This window comes from Recurvomyces mirabilis, assembly GCF_035927965.1.
Source record: "Recurvomyces mirabilis strain CCFEE 5264 chromosome Unknown scaffold_10, whole genome shotgun sequence".
NCBI lineage: Eukaryota > Fungi > Ascomycota > Dothideomycetes > Mycosphaerellales > Teratosphaeriaceae > Recurvomyces > Recurvomyces mirabilis.
The window spans coordinates 614342-634109 of NW_027041944.1; the positions used below are offsets into that span (position 1 = coordinate 614342).

At 51.7% G+C, this 19768-nt stretch overlaps 10 protein-coding genes across 10 annotated transcripts; 7 read left to right on the forward strand and 3 right to left on the reverse strand.

Moving 5' to 3' along the window:
• Nucleotides 1-678: 678 nt before the first annotated feature.
• Nucleotides 679-1164, reverse strand: LTS14_004618 (uncharacterized protein; the record flags this gene model as incomplete). The annotated part of the gene is made up of 1 exon (XM_064837319.1): nt 679-1164. The coding sequence occupies one exon, from the start codon at nt 1162-1164 to the stop codon at nt 679-681; it is 486 nt and encodes a 161-aa protein (XP_064695278.1).
• Nucleotides 1165-1691: 527 nt separating this feature from the next.
• On the forward strand, nt 1692-3265 carry LTS14_004619 (uncharacterized protein; the record flags this gene model as incomplete). The annotated part of the gene is made up of 2 exons (XM_064837320.1): nt 1692-2174; nt 2243-3265. 2 exons carry the CDS (start codon nt 1692-1694, stop codon nt 3263-3265), a joined length of 1506 nt encoding a protein of 501 aa, XP_064695279.1.
• A 572-nt stretch (nt 3266-3837) lies between these two features.
• Nucleotides 3838-5064, forward strand: LTS14_004620 (uncharacterized protein; the record flags this gene model as incomplete). The annotated part of the gene is made up of 3 exons (XM_064837321.1): nt 3838-4279; nt 4332-4827; nt 4884-5064. The coding sequence occupies 3 exons, from the start codon at nt 3838-3840 to the stop codon at nt 5062-5064; spliced, it is 1119 nt and encodes a 372-aa protein (XP_064695280.1).
• Nucleotides 5065-5727: 663 nt separating this feature from the next.
• LTS14_004621 (uncharacterized protein) lies at nt 5728-6219 on the forward strand (the record flags this gene model as incomplete). The annotated part of the gene is made up of 3 exons (XM_064837322.1): nt 5728-5912; nt 5980-6051; nt 6111-6219. 3 exons carry the CDS (start codon nt 5728-5730, stop codon nt 6217-6219), a joined length of 366 nt encoding a protein of 121 aa, XP_064695281.1.
• A 460-nt stretch (nt 6220-6679) lies between these two features.
• LTS14_004622 (uncharacterized protein) lies at nt 6680-7543 on the forward strand (the record flags this gene model as incomplete). The annotated part of the gene is made up of 4 exons (XM_064837323.1): nt 6680-7144; nt 7209-7329; nt 7392-7428; nt 7486-7543. 4 exons carry the CDS (start codon nt 6680-6682, stop codon nt 7541-7543), a joined length of 681 nt encoding a protein of 226 aa, XP_064695282.1.
• A 586-nt stretch (nt 7544-8129) lies between these two features.
• On the forward strand, nt 8130-10196 carry LTS14_004623 (uncharacterized protein; the record flags this gene model as incomplete). The annotated part of the gene is made up of 5 exons (XM_064837324.1): nt 8130-8499; nt 8559-9364; nt 9415-9546; nt 9599-9608; nt 9673-10196. 5 exons carry the CDS (start codon nt 8130-8132, stop codon nt 10194-10196), a joined length of 1842 nt encoding a protein of 613 aa, XP_064695283.1.
• Nucleotides 10197-12449: 2253 nt separating this feature from the next.
• LTS14_004624 (uncharacterized protein) lies at nt 12450-13596 on the forward strand (the record flags this gene model as incomplete). The annotated part of the gene is made up of 2 exons (XM_064837325.1): nt 12450-13268; nt 13312-13596. 2 exons carry the CDS (start codon nt 12450-12452, stop codon nt 13594-13596), a joined length of 1104 nt encoding a protein of 367 aa, XP_064695284.1.
• A 1027-nt stretch (nt 13597-14623) lies between these two features.
• LTS14_004625 (uncharacterized protein) lies at nt 14624-16444 on the forward strand (the record flags this gene model as incomplete). Its single annotated transcript, XM_064837326.1, has 2 exons — nt 14624-15149; nt 15174-16444. The coding sequence occupies 2 exons, from the start codon at nt 14624-14626 to the stop codon at nt 16442-16444; spliced, it is 1797 nt and encodes a 598-aa protein (XP_064695285.1).
• Nucleotides 16445-16619: 175 nt separating this feature from the next.
• On the reverse strand, nt 16620-17687 carry LTS14_004626 (uncharacterized protein; the record flags this gene model as incomplete). Its single annotated transcript, XM_064837327.1, has 2 exons — nt 16620-17429; nt 17508-17687. The coding sequence occupies 2 exons, from the start codon at nt 17685-17687 to the stop codon at nt 16620-16622; spliced, it is 990 nt and encodes a 329-aa protein (XP_064695286.1).
• Nucleotides 17688-18770: 1083 nt separating this feature from the next.
• LTS14_004627 (uncharacterized protein) lies at nt 18771-19658 on the reverse strand (the record flags this gene model as incomplete). The annotated part of the gene is made up of 1 exon (XM_064837328.1): nt 18771-19658. One exon carries the CDS (start codon nt 19656-19658, stop codon nt 18771-18773), a length of 888 nt encoding a protein of 295 aa, XP_064695287.1.
• Between the last annotated feature and the right edge of the window lie 110 nt (nt 19659-19768).

Genomic DNA, 19768 nt, shown 5'->3' on the forward strand with positions numbered 1-19768 from the left:
GTTGCTGCCTGGTGAGTTATCGCCTGCTCGTCTTCGTAGGTTGTATGAGAGTGTGAAGCAGGGAAGGTGGTGTGCCTAAACGCCAGCCGCGCGTCTGTACTCGTACTGTCGTGGATGGATTGGTGCACCGGCTCAGAGCGGAGTTTGTGGCTTGATCGTGGAGAGTTTGTGGACCCTGCAAATCCTCGATGCCGTAACCTGGAATGTCACTTCGTGAAATAATCCGTCAAATAAGAGCTCGTCCTCCGCTATTGATGCTGGTATGAAATAAAAGCGCGGTGAAGGGGAGAAGGATGTCTCGCCACTGTTCGGAAAGCTATCTTCATCACGCGACTGTGGCCGGCGATGAGGTGATCACGTCTTCAGCGCCGCCATTGACGTTCGAGACCTGCTTGGCATATTTGCTTGTCACTACGCTTATTATCCACATGTGTCCGTTGACCGCGAGCTTATGCACCCTATCAGTCCAGTCTTGACCAGGGGCCAGCAACACGTGCTTAAAAAGACTTTGATATTCCTCAGCCATTCACGTATAATTCACGTGAAGCTCGACTACATTTGTTTGCCAAGATGGCATAGCGGAAAGGAAAGAAGACATTCTTGACGACGTATCACGTGCGACATGTCACTCCGAGGCTCTGGGAAAGAAGAAAGTGCATGGACTGCGAAGAGAACCGATCATCTGTTATACTGGCTGACATGACGGGATCGATCTTGTGAACGACCAAGCGACGCTGCCTGCTGCTCAAGCTCAAAGTCCACCCTCACTTCCCGAGTCTTATTCCTCACGAGATTCTCGTCCTGTACAATAGCATCTTGGCTACTCGCATCATCGTCCCGCGCCCGAATCACCGCACTGTAATTTGTGTTAAACCCGCTCTTCTCCTGCCCACCTCGATCACTCAGTTCGTAGCCATTCGGCGAGTAGTAGACATTGCGACTCGGCCGCGAACCGGTTCGTGATCCGAAGAACTTCGGCGAAAAACGTGTCAGGATCGCTTTCATAGCTGGTCCACAGCCCGTCCATATAGCGACGTTGACCTCAATACCTGAGACTGTCTGCGAGAGTTCCCAGGTCGGGTCATCGCTTGCGCCTGTCCAGTAATCGTAGAAGACTTTCAGCCGGATTATGCTGACCACGCAGACGATCCAGCCGAGCGACATTACGACGCCGCCTCGATCTTCTTCCTTGTATCCAGGCGCAGGTTCCACATCATAACGACGGGTATGATGAGGATGAGGATGTCGGACAAGATAGCCAGACCAGCTGTCGTCAGCGAGAAGATCTCTTCTGGGAAACAGGAGTAGTTCGGGTTGACTGGGATGCCGTTGACGATCTCATTGGTATAGAAGTGGTCCCAGTACATGTGCACGGGCAGACATTGTGTCAATGCCGCGAAGAACACTGAGATCATGTGGCCGAGGTTGTACCAGAAGAAGATCTGTAGCGACCATCGGATGATCTTACGACTTTCGCCGAGACGGAGTAGAAAGACGATGGCTGATGCTTTAACGAGGCATAAGATCGGGTTGTAGAGGTCTTTCCAGGGGATGCAGCATGGCCTACCACTAACGACTGGCTGGCTTTGAAGCTCGTCACACTGGGTCAACTATTGCAGCCTCTACCGCAGGCTCACATATGCTACGGTAATGGCACCAACAATGCCGTTGATTCAGCCAAGTGTGCCAGCATGGCATGGAGCTGGACTGATCCCTTCTTCCACCTCAATGATTCTATCGAGATGTTGAGTGCGCTCTACCAGGGCATGACATGCCAGCCTCCAACCATCTTCAACAAGACGAATTCCTGCACACAAGGTGGCTATCCTTCGTACGTCGTGAACATCACCAACGTCGCTCAGGTCCAGCTTGCGGTCAACTTTGCTCGCAATTCTGGCATTCGACTTGTGGTGAAGAATACTGGTCATGACTTCTTTGGCAAGTCTGGTGGTGCGGGATCTCTTAGCATCTGGACGCATCACCTCAAGCAAGTTGCTTTCATGCCATCGTACAAGGACAGCAGTTATGCTGGACCTGCATTGAAGGCGGGCGTTGGCATCCAGGGCTATGAGCTATACAGGGCAGCTTCGGACATGGGCTATATTGCCATGGGAGGTGAGTGTCCCAGTGTCAGTGCGATGGGCGGGTGGATACAAGGTGGTGGTCACTCTCCTGTCAGCTCACTCTCGGGATGGGCGCTGATCATGCCTTGGGATTCGAGCTCGTTACTGCTGATGGTCAGTTCGTGACTACCAATCGCGACCACAACCCCGATTTGTACTGGGCACTCCGTGGTGGTGGTGGCAGCACTTTTGGCGTCGTCACTTCCGTCGTCACCAGGATTCACAAGGATGTGCCAGCTATCACGGCCGCCTCGTGGTCCCTCGCAACGGGCGGCAATGTCAGCACTGACATGTTCAAGGCAGCATTGAAGTCTTATTTCAGCACTTTCCCCAACGGCGCAGACAATGGCATTTACTCTCACTTCAACATCTTCAATTTTGGCGGCGCTATGACTTGGACCATGGCACCATACTTCGCCGTTAACAAGACCCAATCACAAGCACAAGCCGTGCTACAATCGTGGCTCGACAAGATGAAAGCGCTCGGTGCCCCAATCACGCCGAAGTGGCAAACTTATACCAACTTCTACGATGCCTACAATGCCTCTTTCCCAGTCGAAGGCGTGAACAACAAAGGCGTCGTCACAGCCTCCTGTATGTTCCCACGCGAAACTTTCGCCAACCAGACACTCTTCAACGCGACCTTTGACGAATGGTGGAGCAACATCGAAGCCGGCATGGCGCTCATTGGGTACAATATCGCACCAACCTGGCAACGTGGTGGCTCGCAGCAAACAGCTGTCAACCCCGCCTGGCGCACAGGCATCGGCTACTTCATCACCGGCATAGTCCAAGACCTCACGCAGTCCGCAGCCGTCTTGACCGAGCAGCGACAAAACTTCACGGATACCACGATGAAGCAATGGCATGATCTGACTCCCACATCAGGCGCGTACCTGAATGAAGCGGATCGTCTGCAGCCGGATTTTCAGTGGGCGTTTTGGGTCAGCAAGTACCCGCAGCTGTTACAGCTCAAGAAGAAGTATGATCCCAAAAATGTCTTCTATGCTTGGACGGCTGTCGGGTCGGAGTATTTTACTGTGAAGAGTGCTGATGGATTTCCGGATGAGAATGGACGGGTTTGTCTCAATGCTAGTCCGGTCGAATATGTTGCTCAAGGGCCGGCGTGTACGCAGTGTTAGTCAGTCGACATGTACTCCACCATACCGCTTCCTCCGTTGCTTGCCAGTTTCTCGAGACGTCTTCCAAGCACGTGTATTCCAAACATCTTTTCCGTCCCTATCGAGGTTGGCAGCTGATCGTCCCGCACTCCGCATCGAATTTGACTTCGCTGATTGACTCGCTAGTAGCTGCACACGCGGACGCGGACGGGTACGTAGGTACGTCATAAAGATAGCTTTTTGTTGAGAATAAGGTATTGATATTTTGAAGTTGAGGAGAGGATTAACTGTTCTTGCCTCGGATACGCCTGTATCTTGACAAATTTCTTCCGCGGCCTACCACACAGCTAGCCCATCGAACTCCTTCAGCGACACTGGAACAGTCCTTCTGGCAGCATCACAAACCACGTAAGCATTACTTAGAACTTGAGGATCGTCGTTCCCCTGCATAGCTTAGCGAACATGCATCACAGGAGGATCACTTTATTCTTTTTATCCTGGACTCGAGCTTAAGATCAAAGTTCTTACTATACTATCTACGAACGACAATATTAAACAACCTCACTGTCCTAAGCTAACATCTACTGCCAAAGATGATGAGGTCCACACTCCTCCGTCAAGTCTCGAGAGCTTCTGCAACAGCTATCCGCCCTCCTACCTTTACAGCCGCTTCTCGTCTACCTATCCGCAACTTTAGCAATGCTACACCATTGAGGGAGAAATCAGCTAGTGACGATGCTGCTGAGGGTCGTCATGACGAGTTCAGCACAACGGGCAAGCCCGGCGCCTTTGAGCATGAGGGTCAGTTCTCGCGAACGGATAACACAATCCGGATGCCATATCCAGAAGAGGAGGACCTGCCCAGCTCAAAGCCGGTTCAAGGGCGTGGTGGTTTCCATTTCAAGAGGACGCTTGCGAGCTTTAGCTTGGAGGGAAGAGTCGGTGTGGTGACTGGCGGTGCTCGAGGTCTGGGTTTGGTCATGAGTCAAGCGTTGGTGGTCAGTGGTGCGGACGTTGCGATCGTTGACCTTAACAGTGAGTGACATACCACAGAAAAGCTCGAGTGGCACTGACAAAGACATTGCAGAGGACGAAGCTCAAAAGCAAGCCGAACTACTCATGGAGCACTTCCGCGAGGAGAACCCAGGCGCGACAGAAGTCCCAAAAGTTACAGCCCACTACGCCGACGTATCGAACCCGGATTCTGTGAACAGTGCCCTCGAGGAGATCATTTCCTCGCACGGCCAGATCGACAACCTCGTCACATCCGCCGGCTTCACAGAGAACTTCGACGCTATTGAGTACCCTTACGACAGAATCAAGAAGCTCTGGGGTGTGAACGTGGACGGCACATACTTGTTCGCTACGGGCGTGGCGAAGCACTTGATGGCTCGTAAGGCACCGGGTAGCATCGTCATGATCGGAAGCATGAGTGGTGCCATTGTCAATGTGCCTCAGCCACAGGCGCCGTACAATGCAGCCAAGGCTGCTGTGAGGCACTTGGCGAGCTCGTTGGCGGTTGAGTGGGCGCATGCGGGTATTCGTGTCAACTGCATTAGCCCGGGTTACATGCTTACTGCGCTGTAAGTCAATTCAGAAGCTGAACATCCCTTTGAAATTGAGCTAATGGATATTTTAGCACGAAGAAGATTCTCGACGACAATCCGGAGCTCGCAGCCAAGTGGACCAGCCTGATCCCACAGGGTAAGATGGGTCGTCCAGAGGACCTGATGGGTGCCGTGACATTCCTATGCAGCGATGCTTCGGGCTACGTGACTGGTGCGGATCTGCGTGTCGATGGTGGATACACCGTCACCTAAGCAGTTGGTCGTTGACAAGAGGAAGAGGCAATAAAGAAGCGGGGAGTTCTGGCGGCCGTCTTCGGACTGGCGGTACACGCGATAGACAAGGTGGACCACACAGACCAAGGCGTTTGATATACAGGCTGCCAATGATTAAGGCTGCTGACTGCTAAGATAGTGTTTATGTACTATGCAAACCATCAATCAACAAAAGAGCTCTTGCATAAGGTTGACTGGGCCGTGTCGTCTACTACATGGTATTGGTTGCAAAAGCTACCTTAACCTTAAAAGAGCGATGAAAGGCGCCTTCCACATCCAAACGCATGGTTCGTCATTGACATGACATTGCAATGTAGACCGGTGGTGATGCCAGACTCGTTTCAAGATGTTGCCTCTTCGATTTGCGCCTCTTCGTGTTTCAAAGATATGAGACGATCGGCCGTGCACCAGTCTGACATCACAAATGACGTTCCATCTACCCACGCACCTGACCGTGCCTTCCATGGCACGCGACCAGAGCTGCAAGGTACAGCTATCCTACATATTCCGTTTGATAGCTTCCCCAAACACCTTCTCTTCACTATACACGTTCACACAAGTCCGAACGTTACGAAACTTTGACACAAGACCACGATTCAGTCAGACACTTTCAATCAGACCCGAACGAATATTCAAGCAACCATGCACGGCAAAGGCAGCGTCACCAAAGTCCACTACAAGGGCCAAGGAGGTGCGAAGTCCTCCGACCACCCTGAGGACTTCATCGTCATTGTTGAGAGCGGCGATGCCGTGAGGAAGTGGAAGCACGACAAGACCACGGCTTTGACCGATGTGGTCGATAGCTTTGATGTCTTCGTTACGCACAAGTAAGTTCTCAATATGTCGGGCAGTCCCAAGGAAGTCATGTGTTATTGGTAGCTGACATACTGTCAGACACGGCAACCAAGGCCAGATGGATCGGGCTTCAAAGGGTCAGCTTGAGGCGGAGTTTGGCAGCAGCAAGGAGTAAGTGATCGATTGGACATGTTTGCGAGGTATCGACTGGGATACTGACTCAGCTCCAGCACAGATGTTGTTCAGAAGATATTGGAGAGTGGAAACATTATTGAAGGGTCGAACAAAGAGTCGAAGGGCGTGACGAATGTTAGCAATGGTGGTGGTGTGAGGGAGTAGGCCAGATATTACCTTGTCTTGATCGATGGACCGATGAAACAGTCCAAGATGCAGGTTACAGGAAGGATAGCAGGCAGTTCGAAGGGCGTGCAGTTGCATGAGGGAACTCTATACTGCTTGCAGCGGAGCATAAGGGCGACTGCCAACTGTCCTGCGTCTTGTGCACATGCAAGGCGAACGAATGTCATGACACTATTCCAAAGTCATGCTGACTTTTACCCTCAGTTATGCACCCTCTCAAAGATCGTGATCAATCATCCTCGCTCATGCTTTCGTGAATGCTCTTCGGAACGCTGTTTTTCCGCGCCGTTATAATTTGCGGCAGGCACGACGTCACCATTAAATTCAATGTCGAAGGCGATGCTCGTTTGACTTCTCTATCACTGCATCAATGTTCATCGTACGACGTGCTCGCCTACCACAACTTACATCACTACGCCACTTGCGTCCGATAGGCAGAATGGCCACCAAGCAACCCAAGATCAACCGCGTCACTCCACTGAGTGCGGACGAGGCCAAATGGACTGAACTTCGCAAAATCGAATGGACCGACCAGACTGGCCGAGAACGTGTCTGGGAAGCCGCTGCCCGCAAGACTCGCAAAGAAACCGGAGTTGACGCCGTCGCCATCGCACCTATTCTTCGCCACCCAAGCAGACCACCAAGCACTCTCATCATCCTGCAGTACCGGCCACCCGTCGAAGCCATTTGTGTCGAGTTCCCTGCCGGCCTGATCGACGAAGGCGAGACGCCTGAGCAAGCTGCTGTGAGGGAGTTGAAGGAGGAGACCGGGTATGAGGGCAAGGTGAGCGACATCTCGCCGACTTTGAGTAATCAGCCGGGAATGACCAATGCTACGCACCAGGTACTTGATTGCAGTCCGACGATTGTTAGTGATCCGGGGTTGACGACTGCGAATATGCAGGTATGTAAAATCATGCTGGTTTCATCGCCGTGATGTTGGGGTAAGTGCTAATGTGAGCGGCAAGATGGTCACGATCGAGGTGAACCTCAAGGAGGATGATGAGGCTCCAGAGCAGCATCTAGACGAGGGCGAGTTCATTGAGCGAAGAATCGTGCCACTTAATGAGTTGTATCAGACTCTACAAGGTATGTACCTCCCATGTGAGCTGTCCTCGATGACTGTGGCCTTGTATTCATGCGTAACGCAGCATTATCGAAGGAGCAGGGCAAGACTGTGGACGCGAGGTAAGTCTCTCCCGAAACTGATCATCCAGATTCCGCCATAACTGACAAACTTGCCAGGCTCTACCATTGGGCCCTTGGTCTACACTGGAGCAAACGTATCTTCCCACAAAGCTGACTGGGCCGCTTGTGATACACAGATCTCGCGAAGCAGGGCTTCGTCCCAGACATATATACCGCCTTTATGGCGTACGGGTGGCACTATGGTAAGCTACTCGATGTATAGGTCCATATTCGATCGCGCAAGTCGGCCGCGTCCAATAGACGGCTATCTTCGATACCTATATCGACTTACTCGCCTCGCATATCTGTCCAGAGGTTCTTTGCACTGTCCATGTCACCCACAGTCTTGCCAAGGGATGCTGTCGATCTTGAAGTGGTACGTACCTTTGGTTCGGAAAATTCTGCCGAGGGCACAGGAGCAACCATGCACGACACGGATGATGCGCAACTTCTCCTCACAACGTAGGGATTCTGCTTCAGAGCATTGCATTCATTCGGTAGCCTGTTATGATCTTCCTGGGAAATGCTTACAACTTCGCTATCCGAGGTCTGATCAGGCACCTCCACTAAGGCCTCGGTGTGGTCAAGTACTGTGCTTATATGTTCATTGCACGATCCGTCAAACTTTCTGAGCTTATGTTATAGGTTTTCATATACTCTATTTGCAGTGTACTTCCAGCGACCTAGCTACAAAGCACATCATGGAGACGTCGACAGACACAAAGCTAACATCGGAGCATCTCGAGACGGCCGAAAGAGATCACCCCGATGTCGGTATCCAGAATGAGAAGCCCTTGGACGACGATGAAGATCGAGCACCAGAAGCTCGAGGTCGCGAAGCCGCCACTATTGACAAGAGCTACCGGTTGTCTGCTCGCTTTCTTGGCAGCATGGCGGCCATTGGCCTGGGCTTCTGCGGTGGCACTGGAGGATATGCTCTAATTGCACCTGTGCTTGGCGAGATCAATAACGACCTTGGGCCGAGTCCGAATGTTACGTGGGTCGGTATCGTTTACGTCCTGTCGGAAGCTGTATTCTTCGCTTTGGTCGGAAAGCTCAGTGATATCTTCGGTACCAACGATACTACCTCGCTCAGACCTAGAACTATTAACTGACGTTGACCATGACAGGACGACGATGGTTCTTCATCATCGGTAGCTTAATCGGTGTCGTCGGATCGATCGTTGGAGCCACGGCACAAAACATCAACACTCTCATAGGTAGCGAAGTGCTTATCGGTATCTCAGCCGCCTTCCAAATATCGTTCTTCTGGGTTATATCCGAGATCGTGCCCATGCGATGGCGGTATCTCGCTAACTCGTATGCGTACATGATCACGATCCCCACCAATCCTTTGGCCGCAAAGATCGCTTTCACCTTCCAGAAGACGTTGATCAAGTGGCGTGGCAGCTTCTGGTTCATAACTGGCGTCAATGCTTTGAGCGCAATCTGCTGGTATCTCTTCTATCATCCTCCGACTTTCAAGATGTTGCATCGCAAGAAGCTGGCGAAGGATCTCCTGTTACATTTCGACTGGGTCGGTCTTCTCTTGTACACAGGAGGTCTCTTGATCTTCCTTTTGGGCTTGAACTGGGGTGGCGCTCTGTACGTCCTCGTGGGAACAATCAAGCGTGTTGCAGCTAACAGCACTAGATACCCCTGGACTGATGGCCATGTCATTGGCTGCCTCGTAGCTGGCGGCGTTATCCTGTTCATCTGCTTCCCAGCGTGGGAGCTGTTACTTCCATTCAAGAACGTCGAGCCGTTCCTGCCGCTGTACCTCTTCACGAATGTCAGCTACCAGGCATGCTGCTGGCTGACAGGCATTGGTGCTGGCTGTTACTATGGCTTCAGTCTGGTGTGGCCGCAGGCTGTTGCATCTTTGTACACATTGTCGTACGATAGGCAAGGTACACTGGCAGGCCTGGCCGCAATGGTAAGCTAGAGCTCACGATATTTGGAGCGGTGATCTGGCTTTCTCATTAGGGCTTCGTGTTCGGCCAGATGTTTGGTGGAATAATGGGTACTGTCATTGGCCCAAGAACGTCTATCATCAGCACGATGTGGATAGCCGCTCCTGTACTGATGGCAGCAGCCGCGGATCCACTGAACATGAAGGTATGTACACCCACCCAATCTGAGAATATCACGGCCACTAACAGTAGCTCAGCTTACTATGGGTAAGTGCGACGGATAAAGCTCGTCTACACACCTTGGCGGGTCCAACACTGACAGCCTCACAAGGTCTTATCATCACAGGCGCATTTTTCATCGGTGCTAGTGAAGCCCAAGCTGCGGTCTCATCAACCTTCTCCCTCAGGACCCAAGAAGAGCTTGGCACAGCTGGTGGCCTTGCTGGTGCGATCAGATCTTTCGTCTCGGTGGTAGCTGTGGCCATCTATTCTACAGTCCTCACAAATCGCCGGGGTCAGACCATACCACGATACGTGACCCCTGCAGTCGAGGAAGCGGGTCTGCCAGCCAGCTCGGTGCCAGCATTACTCAGTGGTCTGGCCGGACAGGGAGCTTTGTCTGCTTCCAGTGTACCAGGTCTTACTGCCGCCATCAACGCCACAGCAGTTGAAGCATATCGCCATGCTAATGCCGAAGCGTACAAGACGATCTTCTTTACGAGCTTTGCCTTCGGTGGAGCCGGAATGATTCTGGTATGGTTCGTGAGCAGTAACGACAAAAGCAAGGAGAACTATGTGGCAGGCCACGTCCATGATCCACGGCAGGCTAAGGCCCTTGAAGCAGCGGAGAGCTAGGCATTACAAAAATTGGTGGCCATGTATATTCCTCGTTTCACTGGCCGCCTTTCGTGGCCGAATTAAAGAAGCCCCGCACATGCGTTTTAGCTTCATACATCTGGAAGAACAAGCATGGCAAGTGCAACCAAGTCTGAAGTCAGAATGATATTATGACCTTATGAACAGTTTACACAGCCTCATCATCTCATAAATGCAAACCACGGCCGCCAATGTTCTACTACGTCAAGTAATACTCCCGGTCACATTCACCGGATATACAATAGCGACACTTCTCTCAACTCTCTTATCGCGGCGAACCCTCGAGCACGGAATCTATTGACAGCACCATGACCGCACAAGCTAGCATCGCTCGCCTATTCGCAGTTGTTATACCCACAGCCATTCCCCGAGGGTTGCCCAGATCCAGACAGGCACGCGAGCCCACCACAGTCGGCGTATGAGGAGCAGGAGGGCCCACAAATGGTGCCAGCCTGACCGCACGTATTGCCGCCCTGAGTGTTCGCTAAGCAGTAGCATTTGTCATTGCCATTCGGACAGCCGCCGTAGACGAATGTATTTGCGGTGGCACAATTGGAGATAGGCGAACATTGTCCATTGTAACAAGCGGCGGTCGAGGCACAGGCGTTACCGTAGCTTCCGCAATTATTGTTGTCTGTATTGGTGTTTACACAGGCACCGCTGCAGATAGCTGATGGTGATGGACAGACTACATTTGTTGAGGCTGGTGAGCTGTTGTCAGTATCGTCCGTGCGGATTCGTAGGAGTATTGAGCTTACCTGAAACTGTGACCGTTATGGTCGCGGCTGTGACGGTGGTCTGCAACGTGGTTGTGGTGCTTGCTAGGACATCGATCGTCGAGCTGGCGATAACGCTCGTGAAGTTCGTCGCGTTGACGCTTTGCGTTGTCTTGGGTGATGTTGTAGTAGTGACTGTCTTTGGTGTCTCAATGCAGGAGCATATAGTGCTTATGAAAGATTGAGCCTGGCTCAGCACAGATGCCCAAAGAGCTGCTTGTCCGGTTGACGTCGATGGAGCAGGCGTCGAGCTCTTGCTAGTCGTCGATGTCGAAGACGATTTGGAGCTCCCACCTGTCGAGGTTTTGTAATGGATGTAGTCACAGCAGCAGCTCTCTTGGTGACGAGGTTCGTGATAGTTGTGACCACAGTGGTGGCTGTTACCATATCAGACTCTGTGCTACCGACATCGATGGGTGAGTGTCGAAGTGGTAGTGGTCAAAAAAGCAGTGCTGATTGTGACAGGGATCGTCGTGGTGGCAACCGTGGTGATGACAGTAGAGGTCGATGCAGTGACAGTTTGCGTAACCTAGGAAGTAATTAGTGGTATATCGAAAGGGCACAATTTGACGACGGACTTACTGGCGATACAGGAAAGGGTTGAGAGCACAGACTTTCAGCAATGGGGTAGTTTGATAGAGGCAAGAACTTGCTATACGGTGCACTGAAGCATACCGCACTCGCATCGACACTGCCGAGGATTAGAAGTATGATAGAGAAGCAACGTCGACGCGACCGAGCTCGTCGTAATAATGGTGATTCTGTAGAAGTAGAATGGACGTCTCTACTCGGTCCTACCAGGATCCGCACCAGACGTGTCTGTCATATAGTGCTTGGTCGTACAGGTCGTTTCCGAGTGCCAAGGACTGTCTTGTCCACACAACTGGCTGGGCGGCCCACGATGCAAGCCACTACCAAGTCTGGATCTCTGGAGAAAGCATAACGTGCAGTTACCGTGGCCACACGCCCACTATCGCTTGTGGCCATTCGCAGGAAGTCCTGTGAGAATGATCTAGAATCTTCATTGTCGGCAGGATTTGGCCTGGCTCGCTCGCAGTCGTGAGCTGAGCAGTTTGATGGCCTGACCTGTACCGAGAAGACACTCCAGCAACGCTAGACGAGGCTTGGTCCGCTGCGGTCTAGGCTTGACGAGGGGAGAGGGATTTGAGTAGGAGTATGGCAGTTCAGGTAGGTGTCTTGATGTATACTCCGTTACTCCGTACGCTGCTTGCTTAGAGAGAGCGTTGTTCGTCAGAGAAACGGTATGCTTTCAACTTGAAGGTTGTTCTTAAGCTTCGCGGCTGCTCCCTTGGCGCGACCGTGATGGGCTCATAAAGCCGAGATCGCGATGAACCCTATTTGGTCTTGTGAGATGAGATGGGTTTGCCCCGCTTCTGCCACGCCGTTGACATCAACAACGTGCAGTCGTCTTAAAGGTGAGCAAGGTAAAGGCACCATGGCACTCCCGAATAGGATCTGCGGTTTTCAACCGCTACCGGCTGAGATCCGACAACAAATTTTAGAGCATGTCTTTGACGACCATAAGCATATCACGACCTTCACCGATCATGGCACGCCTGGAGGGATCAAGATCAACGAGCATTACAAACCCAGCTCGCACATGACATTGCTGCTCACTTGTCGCCAGATGTACCAGGATGCCACTTTGCTGGCCTTTAGTCACACCTCGTTTGTGGCCAATAGTCTCTTCGTGTCAAACCAGATCCCTAAACGCCTTGAAGTACTCTGCCCGAAGCAGCTTGCGGCCATACGGTCCATCACATTCTCAGCAGATGCTCGACACTTCCGCAAGTTGATCGACTGGGGTCAGCATCCGTGGGGTATATCGTCACTCAACCTAGACAGCTTGACCATTGTCCTCAACCGCTCAAGTACCTGGCATTACCTCTTCGACTATATCTCGGACATTACCAAGCTGCTCCGGAATTTTCAGGGCGTCAAACGTGTCGTATTTGTTCGCAACCATGCTCGTGTCAAAGGTAGTTTCAAGACAAGCTACAACAGACTCATTGGGCTCATGATGAAGGTGGATCATCAAGAGCGCTACGACAAGAAGCCCCCAAACGCAGAAAAGGTGTGGTGGACGTGGAGCTTCGACGATCAAGCACAAAGCTTTTGTCTCGAAGCCTGCCCCCCCAAGGAAATGGTCGACGAGCAGTCATATGTTGAGCAGATGTTACCTCTGATGGAAGAGTGGAGAGTGAGTGTGGAGAATGAAGAGTGGAATCCTGATCCGAGGAGTCGATATCTATACGTAAGTCTTTGCGCTCCCTCTGATTCCACACTGCTCACATAAGCAAGTACTAGAGTTCGCCGGTCAAGAATTGAGCCCGTCCATGACCAAAGGACCAATCTGCTTTCGTATTCTCGATACAGGTGATGACGAGATCACCGCCTTCAAGTTTACATTCCTTCTTCAAGGCCTCAGCGAGCTTGCCGTAGAAGTTCTGCTTGACTTCTTGACTACGCCCTTGCTGGATGATTTGGATGAACAGCAATTCGTCCGTCCGTTCTATCCCGAGATCGGTATCGTCGAGCATAAGTTCATATGGTTCGTGTTGGGTTATGACCTGGTAACGTAAGTAGTGTAGTCCAACTGTTGCAACTTTGGTGCTGGCATCTGCGACGTACCTGGTATCGGTCTTTAGGTGGCGCATTGAAGTGCTCAAGCGAACATTGATATACGACATTTGCAAGCTGGGTAATCTCCTGAGGCGTTCTGGTGCCCTTGATGATATGAAGATTGAAGTTAGGCATGCTGTTGAATGGGTCTGCAATAGTCGGTGCAACCGCAGGGATGATGTCTGATCAAATGGAGTGGCTCTATATTCCCAACTGATAGGACCGTTGGGGGTGGGTGATCGAAGAATGAAGTCATTTCACCATGTCATGTCATCTATCTCCGGAAGCTTATATCCATCGCAGACAGTCGATTCCATGAATATATGTATGTTGAAGAACGATACCGCTATCAGTATGAGCTCGATAGGTCGCTGTTAATGTCCATAGTGTCTCTGAGGCGTGCTAGGTCGTTTTACTGTGATGAAGAGACGGACGCTTCTAGTGGCCATCATTGTGTTAACGACACCAAGCTGGTATGTGCAGGCCTTGAATGTCGTGCCAAAGCTCTTTGATAAGAGCCTGTCCCTTCTTTCGGCAGCGTCACTTACGAGGTGTATCGTTGATATTCCTCAATGTCAGGAAGGAGAAGATGGTTGACTTTTGTTACCTTCTCAACTGCGGTGCAATTTCTGGCGAAGCCGACAAATTTGCGGCCTCAATTTCCTCATTCGGCGTGCCGATGGCTCAACAACATCAAATCTGGTCACCACTTGCATTTCTGTCTTGGTAAGAGTTTGCCCACAAGATACATATCCTAGTCCGAATCCATCTTACCATCCAATCCATCTCTTGCTCCATCTCATCGCCTCACCTCTGAGCATCATTGCAAACACGAATCCCTCATGACATCCAAGTTTCATCAGTCAAGTGACCGCAAGCAGCACCTGGACTCTGGTTGAACAGTTCATGTAACGAAGCCATTGTGCTATAGGATTACTCGAGCCAGCCCAGCGACATCGAAGCCGAGCAAAGGTCACTACAGATATTATGTCGACCACAGCGACCACTCACCTCCACGGTGGCGAAGGAATTGAAGATGCGGCACCAACAAGCCATTTCTTCGACATCGCGTATTCCAGCCCATCAGATGGCACTCCAGACCTTTCGAGAGTTCCCACCGCCGAACGAGAGGATGTGCTCCACGAATTAGGCAAGACCCTAAGCCGTGGTCACATGGGAACAGCACTCGAGAATCTAGCCCGCACCCGCTCGAACACAAGCCAAGATATTCGCCGCGAGGATACCTACGAGCTTCGGCCGATTACGAGCGTCATACAGCGCAAGTCATCTTTACGTCCTTCGGAAGGACCGATTATAGGTGGAGATGGTCTCGGCGATGAAAGTGGTTCTCCTACGAACCCTGTACAGCAAGGCATACCACCGGAGCTCGGCAGTCTGACTAAAGAGATCATCTTCATTCTCACATGCAGTAGCGGTCAACTCCTCTTCGCATTCTTCCAGGGCAATGTCAATGTCCCGCAAACAGCTTACAAAGCCGCGCTCGGCATACCAAGTACGCAGCTTCCATGGCTAGTAGGCTCCTTCCTCGTTGCCCTAGGCCTAAGCGTTATCATATCGGGTACCTTGACCGATCTAGTACCGCCGAAGGCAGTCGTGGTCTCAGCATTTGCCTGGCTCGCAATATGGAATCTAATAGGCTGCTTCACGTTGAAGCCAAGCCTAAGTATCCTCTTCTTCGTCATGCGCGCTATGCAAGGCCTAGCAGTAGGTGTACTGGTATCGGGTAGTATGTCCATCCTTGGACGGATCTACAACCCAGGACAACGCAAGACCCGTGTCTTCAGCGCCATGGCAGCGATGGCCCCCTGTGGGTTCTTATTAGGAGCTTTGCAAGGCGGTGCGCTCGCTGCTCACCTTCGATGGATCTACGGCACGAACACGATCATCAGTGCTCTTCTCTGTGGCGCGGCATATTTCTCTATTCCCAATTTGGCGCCTGCAGTAGATAAGGGAAAGGAGCGCGCGGGTCTGAGATTGTTTGACTACAAAGGTGCTGCACTGGCAATGGTAGCCTGCATCTGCATCCTTTTTGGCCTCACACAAGGATCAGGGGCGAAGTGGGCACCGTATACGTATGCCCTGATTATCGTAGGCTTCTGCATCCTAGCCTTATTCATCTGGGTCGAGACGAAGGTCCCACGCCCACTCGTCCCACTTCGCCTCTTCCGCACACCGGGTTTCAGTCCACTGATGGCGGCGTACTTTCTTGGTTTTGGAGCATATGCAGGTTGGCAATTTTATGCTCTGCAGTTCTTCCTTCGACTTCAGAACAAACAGCCGATCATTGTGGCTTGCTATCTCCTCCCCAATGCCATCTGCGGTGTGCTCGCGACATTCTTGGTCAGTAGACTACTTCATATAGTCCCTGGCCATTATCTTTACATCGGGTCCATGATAGCCTTCGGCTTCGGACCAGCTTTCTTCTTACCTCAAACACCAAACACGACCTACTGGGCTCTGAGTATGCCCGGCATAGCTCTGGCAACTTTTGGACCAGATCTGTCCTTTGCCGCTGCATCGATCTTCATCACCTCCGCTGTTGATCGCAATTATCAAGGATCGGCTGGTAGCCTACTAGTCACGATCCAGAACTTGTCTTCGGCTATCATGACTTCGGTGGCAGATGCTATTGGTGCGCGGGTAGATCTGCAGGAAGATGGCGAAATCGGTCTGCGAGGGCTGCGAGCGGTCTGGTGGTTCTGTCTAAGCATTGCAATACTCGGCGCTGTTATCACCGCGATCTGGGTGCGCATCCCTAAAGAAGAGGAGAAGGAGCACGTCACTTGATCGTAGAATAGCGAGTGAGTGATAGGTTAGGAGATGAGATCGCTTTGCATGGGTGTTGTAATGAGTGTACTTTCTCTTCTTTCTTAGTCCATACATAACATACAGTGCCTGTAATACCTCGACTCGTTTCGAATTATTCAATTTTGATGTCGTCAAGTCTCGCTTCGTGATATATTCAAGTGCCACCGATAACGGTCGTCAGTAATGCAGGCTGCTGAAGTAGCGTTAATGGCCCAGCTAGCATACTATCGAGGTCCGGTGCACCTGACTTGTCTGCAATCACCGCATAGATCAAGCCTTTATTACTGTCAAAGGCTGCTGAAACCTCCGACACACCCGTCTTGGTATCAAATGCTTGGGTGACATTGTTGAGTTCGTGGATGAATACAGCATAGTACTCTTTGTCCTCCTCGAAGCAAGGCTCGCCGTGTGGAAACTCAAATTGTATCTTGTCGCCAGGGTGAGCGGTGGAGAAGGTACCATTGAAGGACAAGCCAGCTTTTTGATCGCTCGGGTAAGGATATGCCGGGTTCTCTTTCGGGCAGCTTCCATTCTGGATGAATTGCACAGTAAGCCCGAGGATCTGGTTTGGCCATGGATAGGCCGTGTCAGCGGGACCGGCAAAGGGATTGGTGTTCCAGACGTTGGTCAGAGCCCATGCGGTGTGACGAGTCTCGACCGCAGCAACGACGAGTAAGGCAGCGCGGGAGGTATCTTCGACTGCTTGGATGACGAGTCCGGATAAGAAGGAGATGCTGCTCAGCTCGACGAAGGTCTGCTCGGCAAGGAAGAAGTCGACTCCTTGGCTCTCGAAACCATATTCGTACTCGCAGCGCCCTGGCTTGATGGATGTGTTACTGATCTCGCGGTAGAAGATGTTCAAGTGTCCGGCCTCGTTGTCACGAATCTCGACAATGCGGTCATAAGTGTTATTCGGGTAGCCAGCAGCTGTGAAGGATGACGCATTGAATAGCTCGGTAGCCCTCTGATAGAAGCTGAATATGATTCATTCGGCAGCTAGGAGGTTCTGCCAAAGCTGGTCTTCTGGTGCTGGAGAGCCAACTGCTGTAGGCAAGGTTGCTCCACTGATGTTGCCAGGAAAAGGCGCGACGATACCACGGTAGTCGTTGTATATGGGCGTTTGACCTGGAATTGGACCGAGTGATTGCTCACCGCTTAGCGGTGCGCAAGTTGCTAGGGTGACAAGTGCAAATGATGCGAGGCAGCTTGATATTGGTAGCATGGTTGCTATGATGATTATGCTTAAACTGGTAGAGAGATGTTATAAGGAGTCGAATGGTAGGGCTTGAGAGGGTCTACGCTTGGCATATATACTTGCTCAGTATCGTAATCGAGTGGCACAACGGATGCTGCACCGACCTCGATCAGCGCTGGCTGAGCAACATGACAAAGCCTACGCATGCTGCTCGTCATCGGGCTGTGCAAGCTAATTGGCCGTGGTGCGTACCGTTTGTGCTGCCTTGCTTAGTACAGCACTGCAATGTAGTAGATCTGGGTGCATACTTCGTTAGGGCTAGCGCAACGCTAGCCTCTTTCGGTCTGCTTCGCGCAGCATTCATCAGCGCGAGGCACCTTACAGGCAATACAGCAGCACTGTAGTGCAAGACTTGGCCAACGCATCCCGTCGCAACAAATGCTTCCAGAATAATCATGTCGCAAGACATGGCCCTTTTGACCAATCTAGCCACGATCAATTGGGGATCATCACTAAGGTGGCAGGCCGTTTTGACCGGTTTCCTTCGTTTCATAGCCCGTGGGAAGAAAGTAGTGTAGTGGATCTTCCAGCCCCGATATCTCCCCCTGCGAAGGGTGTGATCTCGGGTTTCTGGATCCGGCTAGACGAGATGAGCAGACAAATTATAGGCAACTGCCAATTGGAGCTGTTTTCCGCACGGAGACGTTTGATGGAACACAGCCTGTAAAAGTGTCTTGTCTCATTCGGCCGAAGTATCCGTGATTACCATCGGACGGCAGCCGGCCGCAGTCTTGGAGTGCTTCTCGCTGGTCAGCGATCTTGATTCCGATCCGGCAGTAGAGCGAGAGCTGTGCAGATCTAGTATGCGCCGCGAACATGGAAGGCGTCATTCCTCGATAGTGGTGTATTGGGGCTGTGGAAAGCGAGGGCATCCATCCTGTATGAAATGACACCTAGGAGCACGTGGACATTACGCACAGCACGGAGTATGCACGGCTGTGTGCCTGCTTGGGAATCTGACTGCTCTTGACACAAGCATTCGTGGATGGAACGTAAGGAAACGATGTCCCCGACGCATTATCTCTAGAATCGAGCAGCATCACGCACTCCTTACCGCTCGAGCAGAGCACTGAAGTCATCTCGCAAATTGCGTGCCGTGGTGGATTGATATGACAAGTACTTTCTTACGGCATGCACACCAACAAGATCGTTCTTCATCGTCCTAGGATTAGTCGTCCCATTCAGGATGCTCATGTTGTGACCCAGTCCCAGAACAAATCCATAAAGTGCCACGGCACTAGTGACTTTGGCTGCTTGCGCGAGATCCAGTACGGGCTGTGATTGAAGAAAGTCAGGGTTAGCTGTCAAGGTCCAGAAGCTCTGGTAGACGATATTGTTTGCTTCGCAGAAGGCTCGGACACCAGCATCATAGCCTGTGTCTCTGTAAAAGCGATTCTGGACCACAGATGGTTTGATCGAAGCGTGTTCATAGAGTTTCTTGAGCTCAAGTAGGTCGTAGATGTTTGAAATGCCCAAAGTTCGTATCGTGTGGGGGACATAGCTCTCCATCGCACGCCACGCTTCTTGAGTTTGGGCTTGCGAAGGTAAGGGGGAGTGCATAACTAGACAATCGAGATATGTCTCATCCTTCGATGTTGATATGATCGAGAAGTTGCGTAGCGAAGACTCGACCGACTCCTTCACCTGATCCGTGATACTGCTCTGCGGGTTATAGGGCATGTTCCTTGGATCTTGACCCACCACGGAGGTGTACTTGGTCTGAACATAGAGCTGCTCTCGATTGATGCTTCCGGCCTTCATGGCATCGGCGATGCCTTGCGCAACCAGATCCTCGCGGTAATGCTTCGGTTGTGCCGCCGTGTCCACACCACGGAAGCCTGCGAGAACCGCTTGCCGGACTAGGTCGCGAGTTCTTTCCTTCTTCCATGCCGTGCCGTAAATCATGGCTGGTATCCGAGAAGCTTTGATCGTCGCCATGCTCCCATGTCAATGCGAGCCTCGTATCCGGTCTGAACGAGTCGTGTAGTTGATGACAGGGTGATGAGAACGTTTCTGATGGAAGTAAGGATGACATGTTGCCATGACTC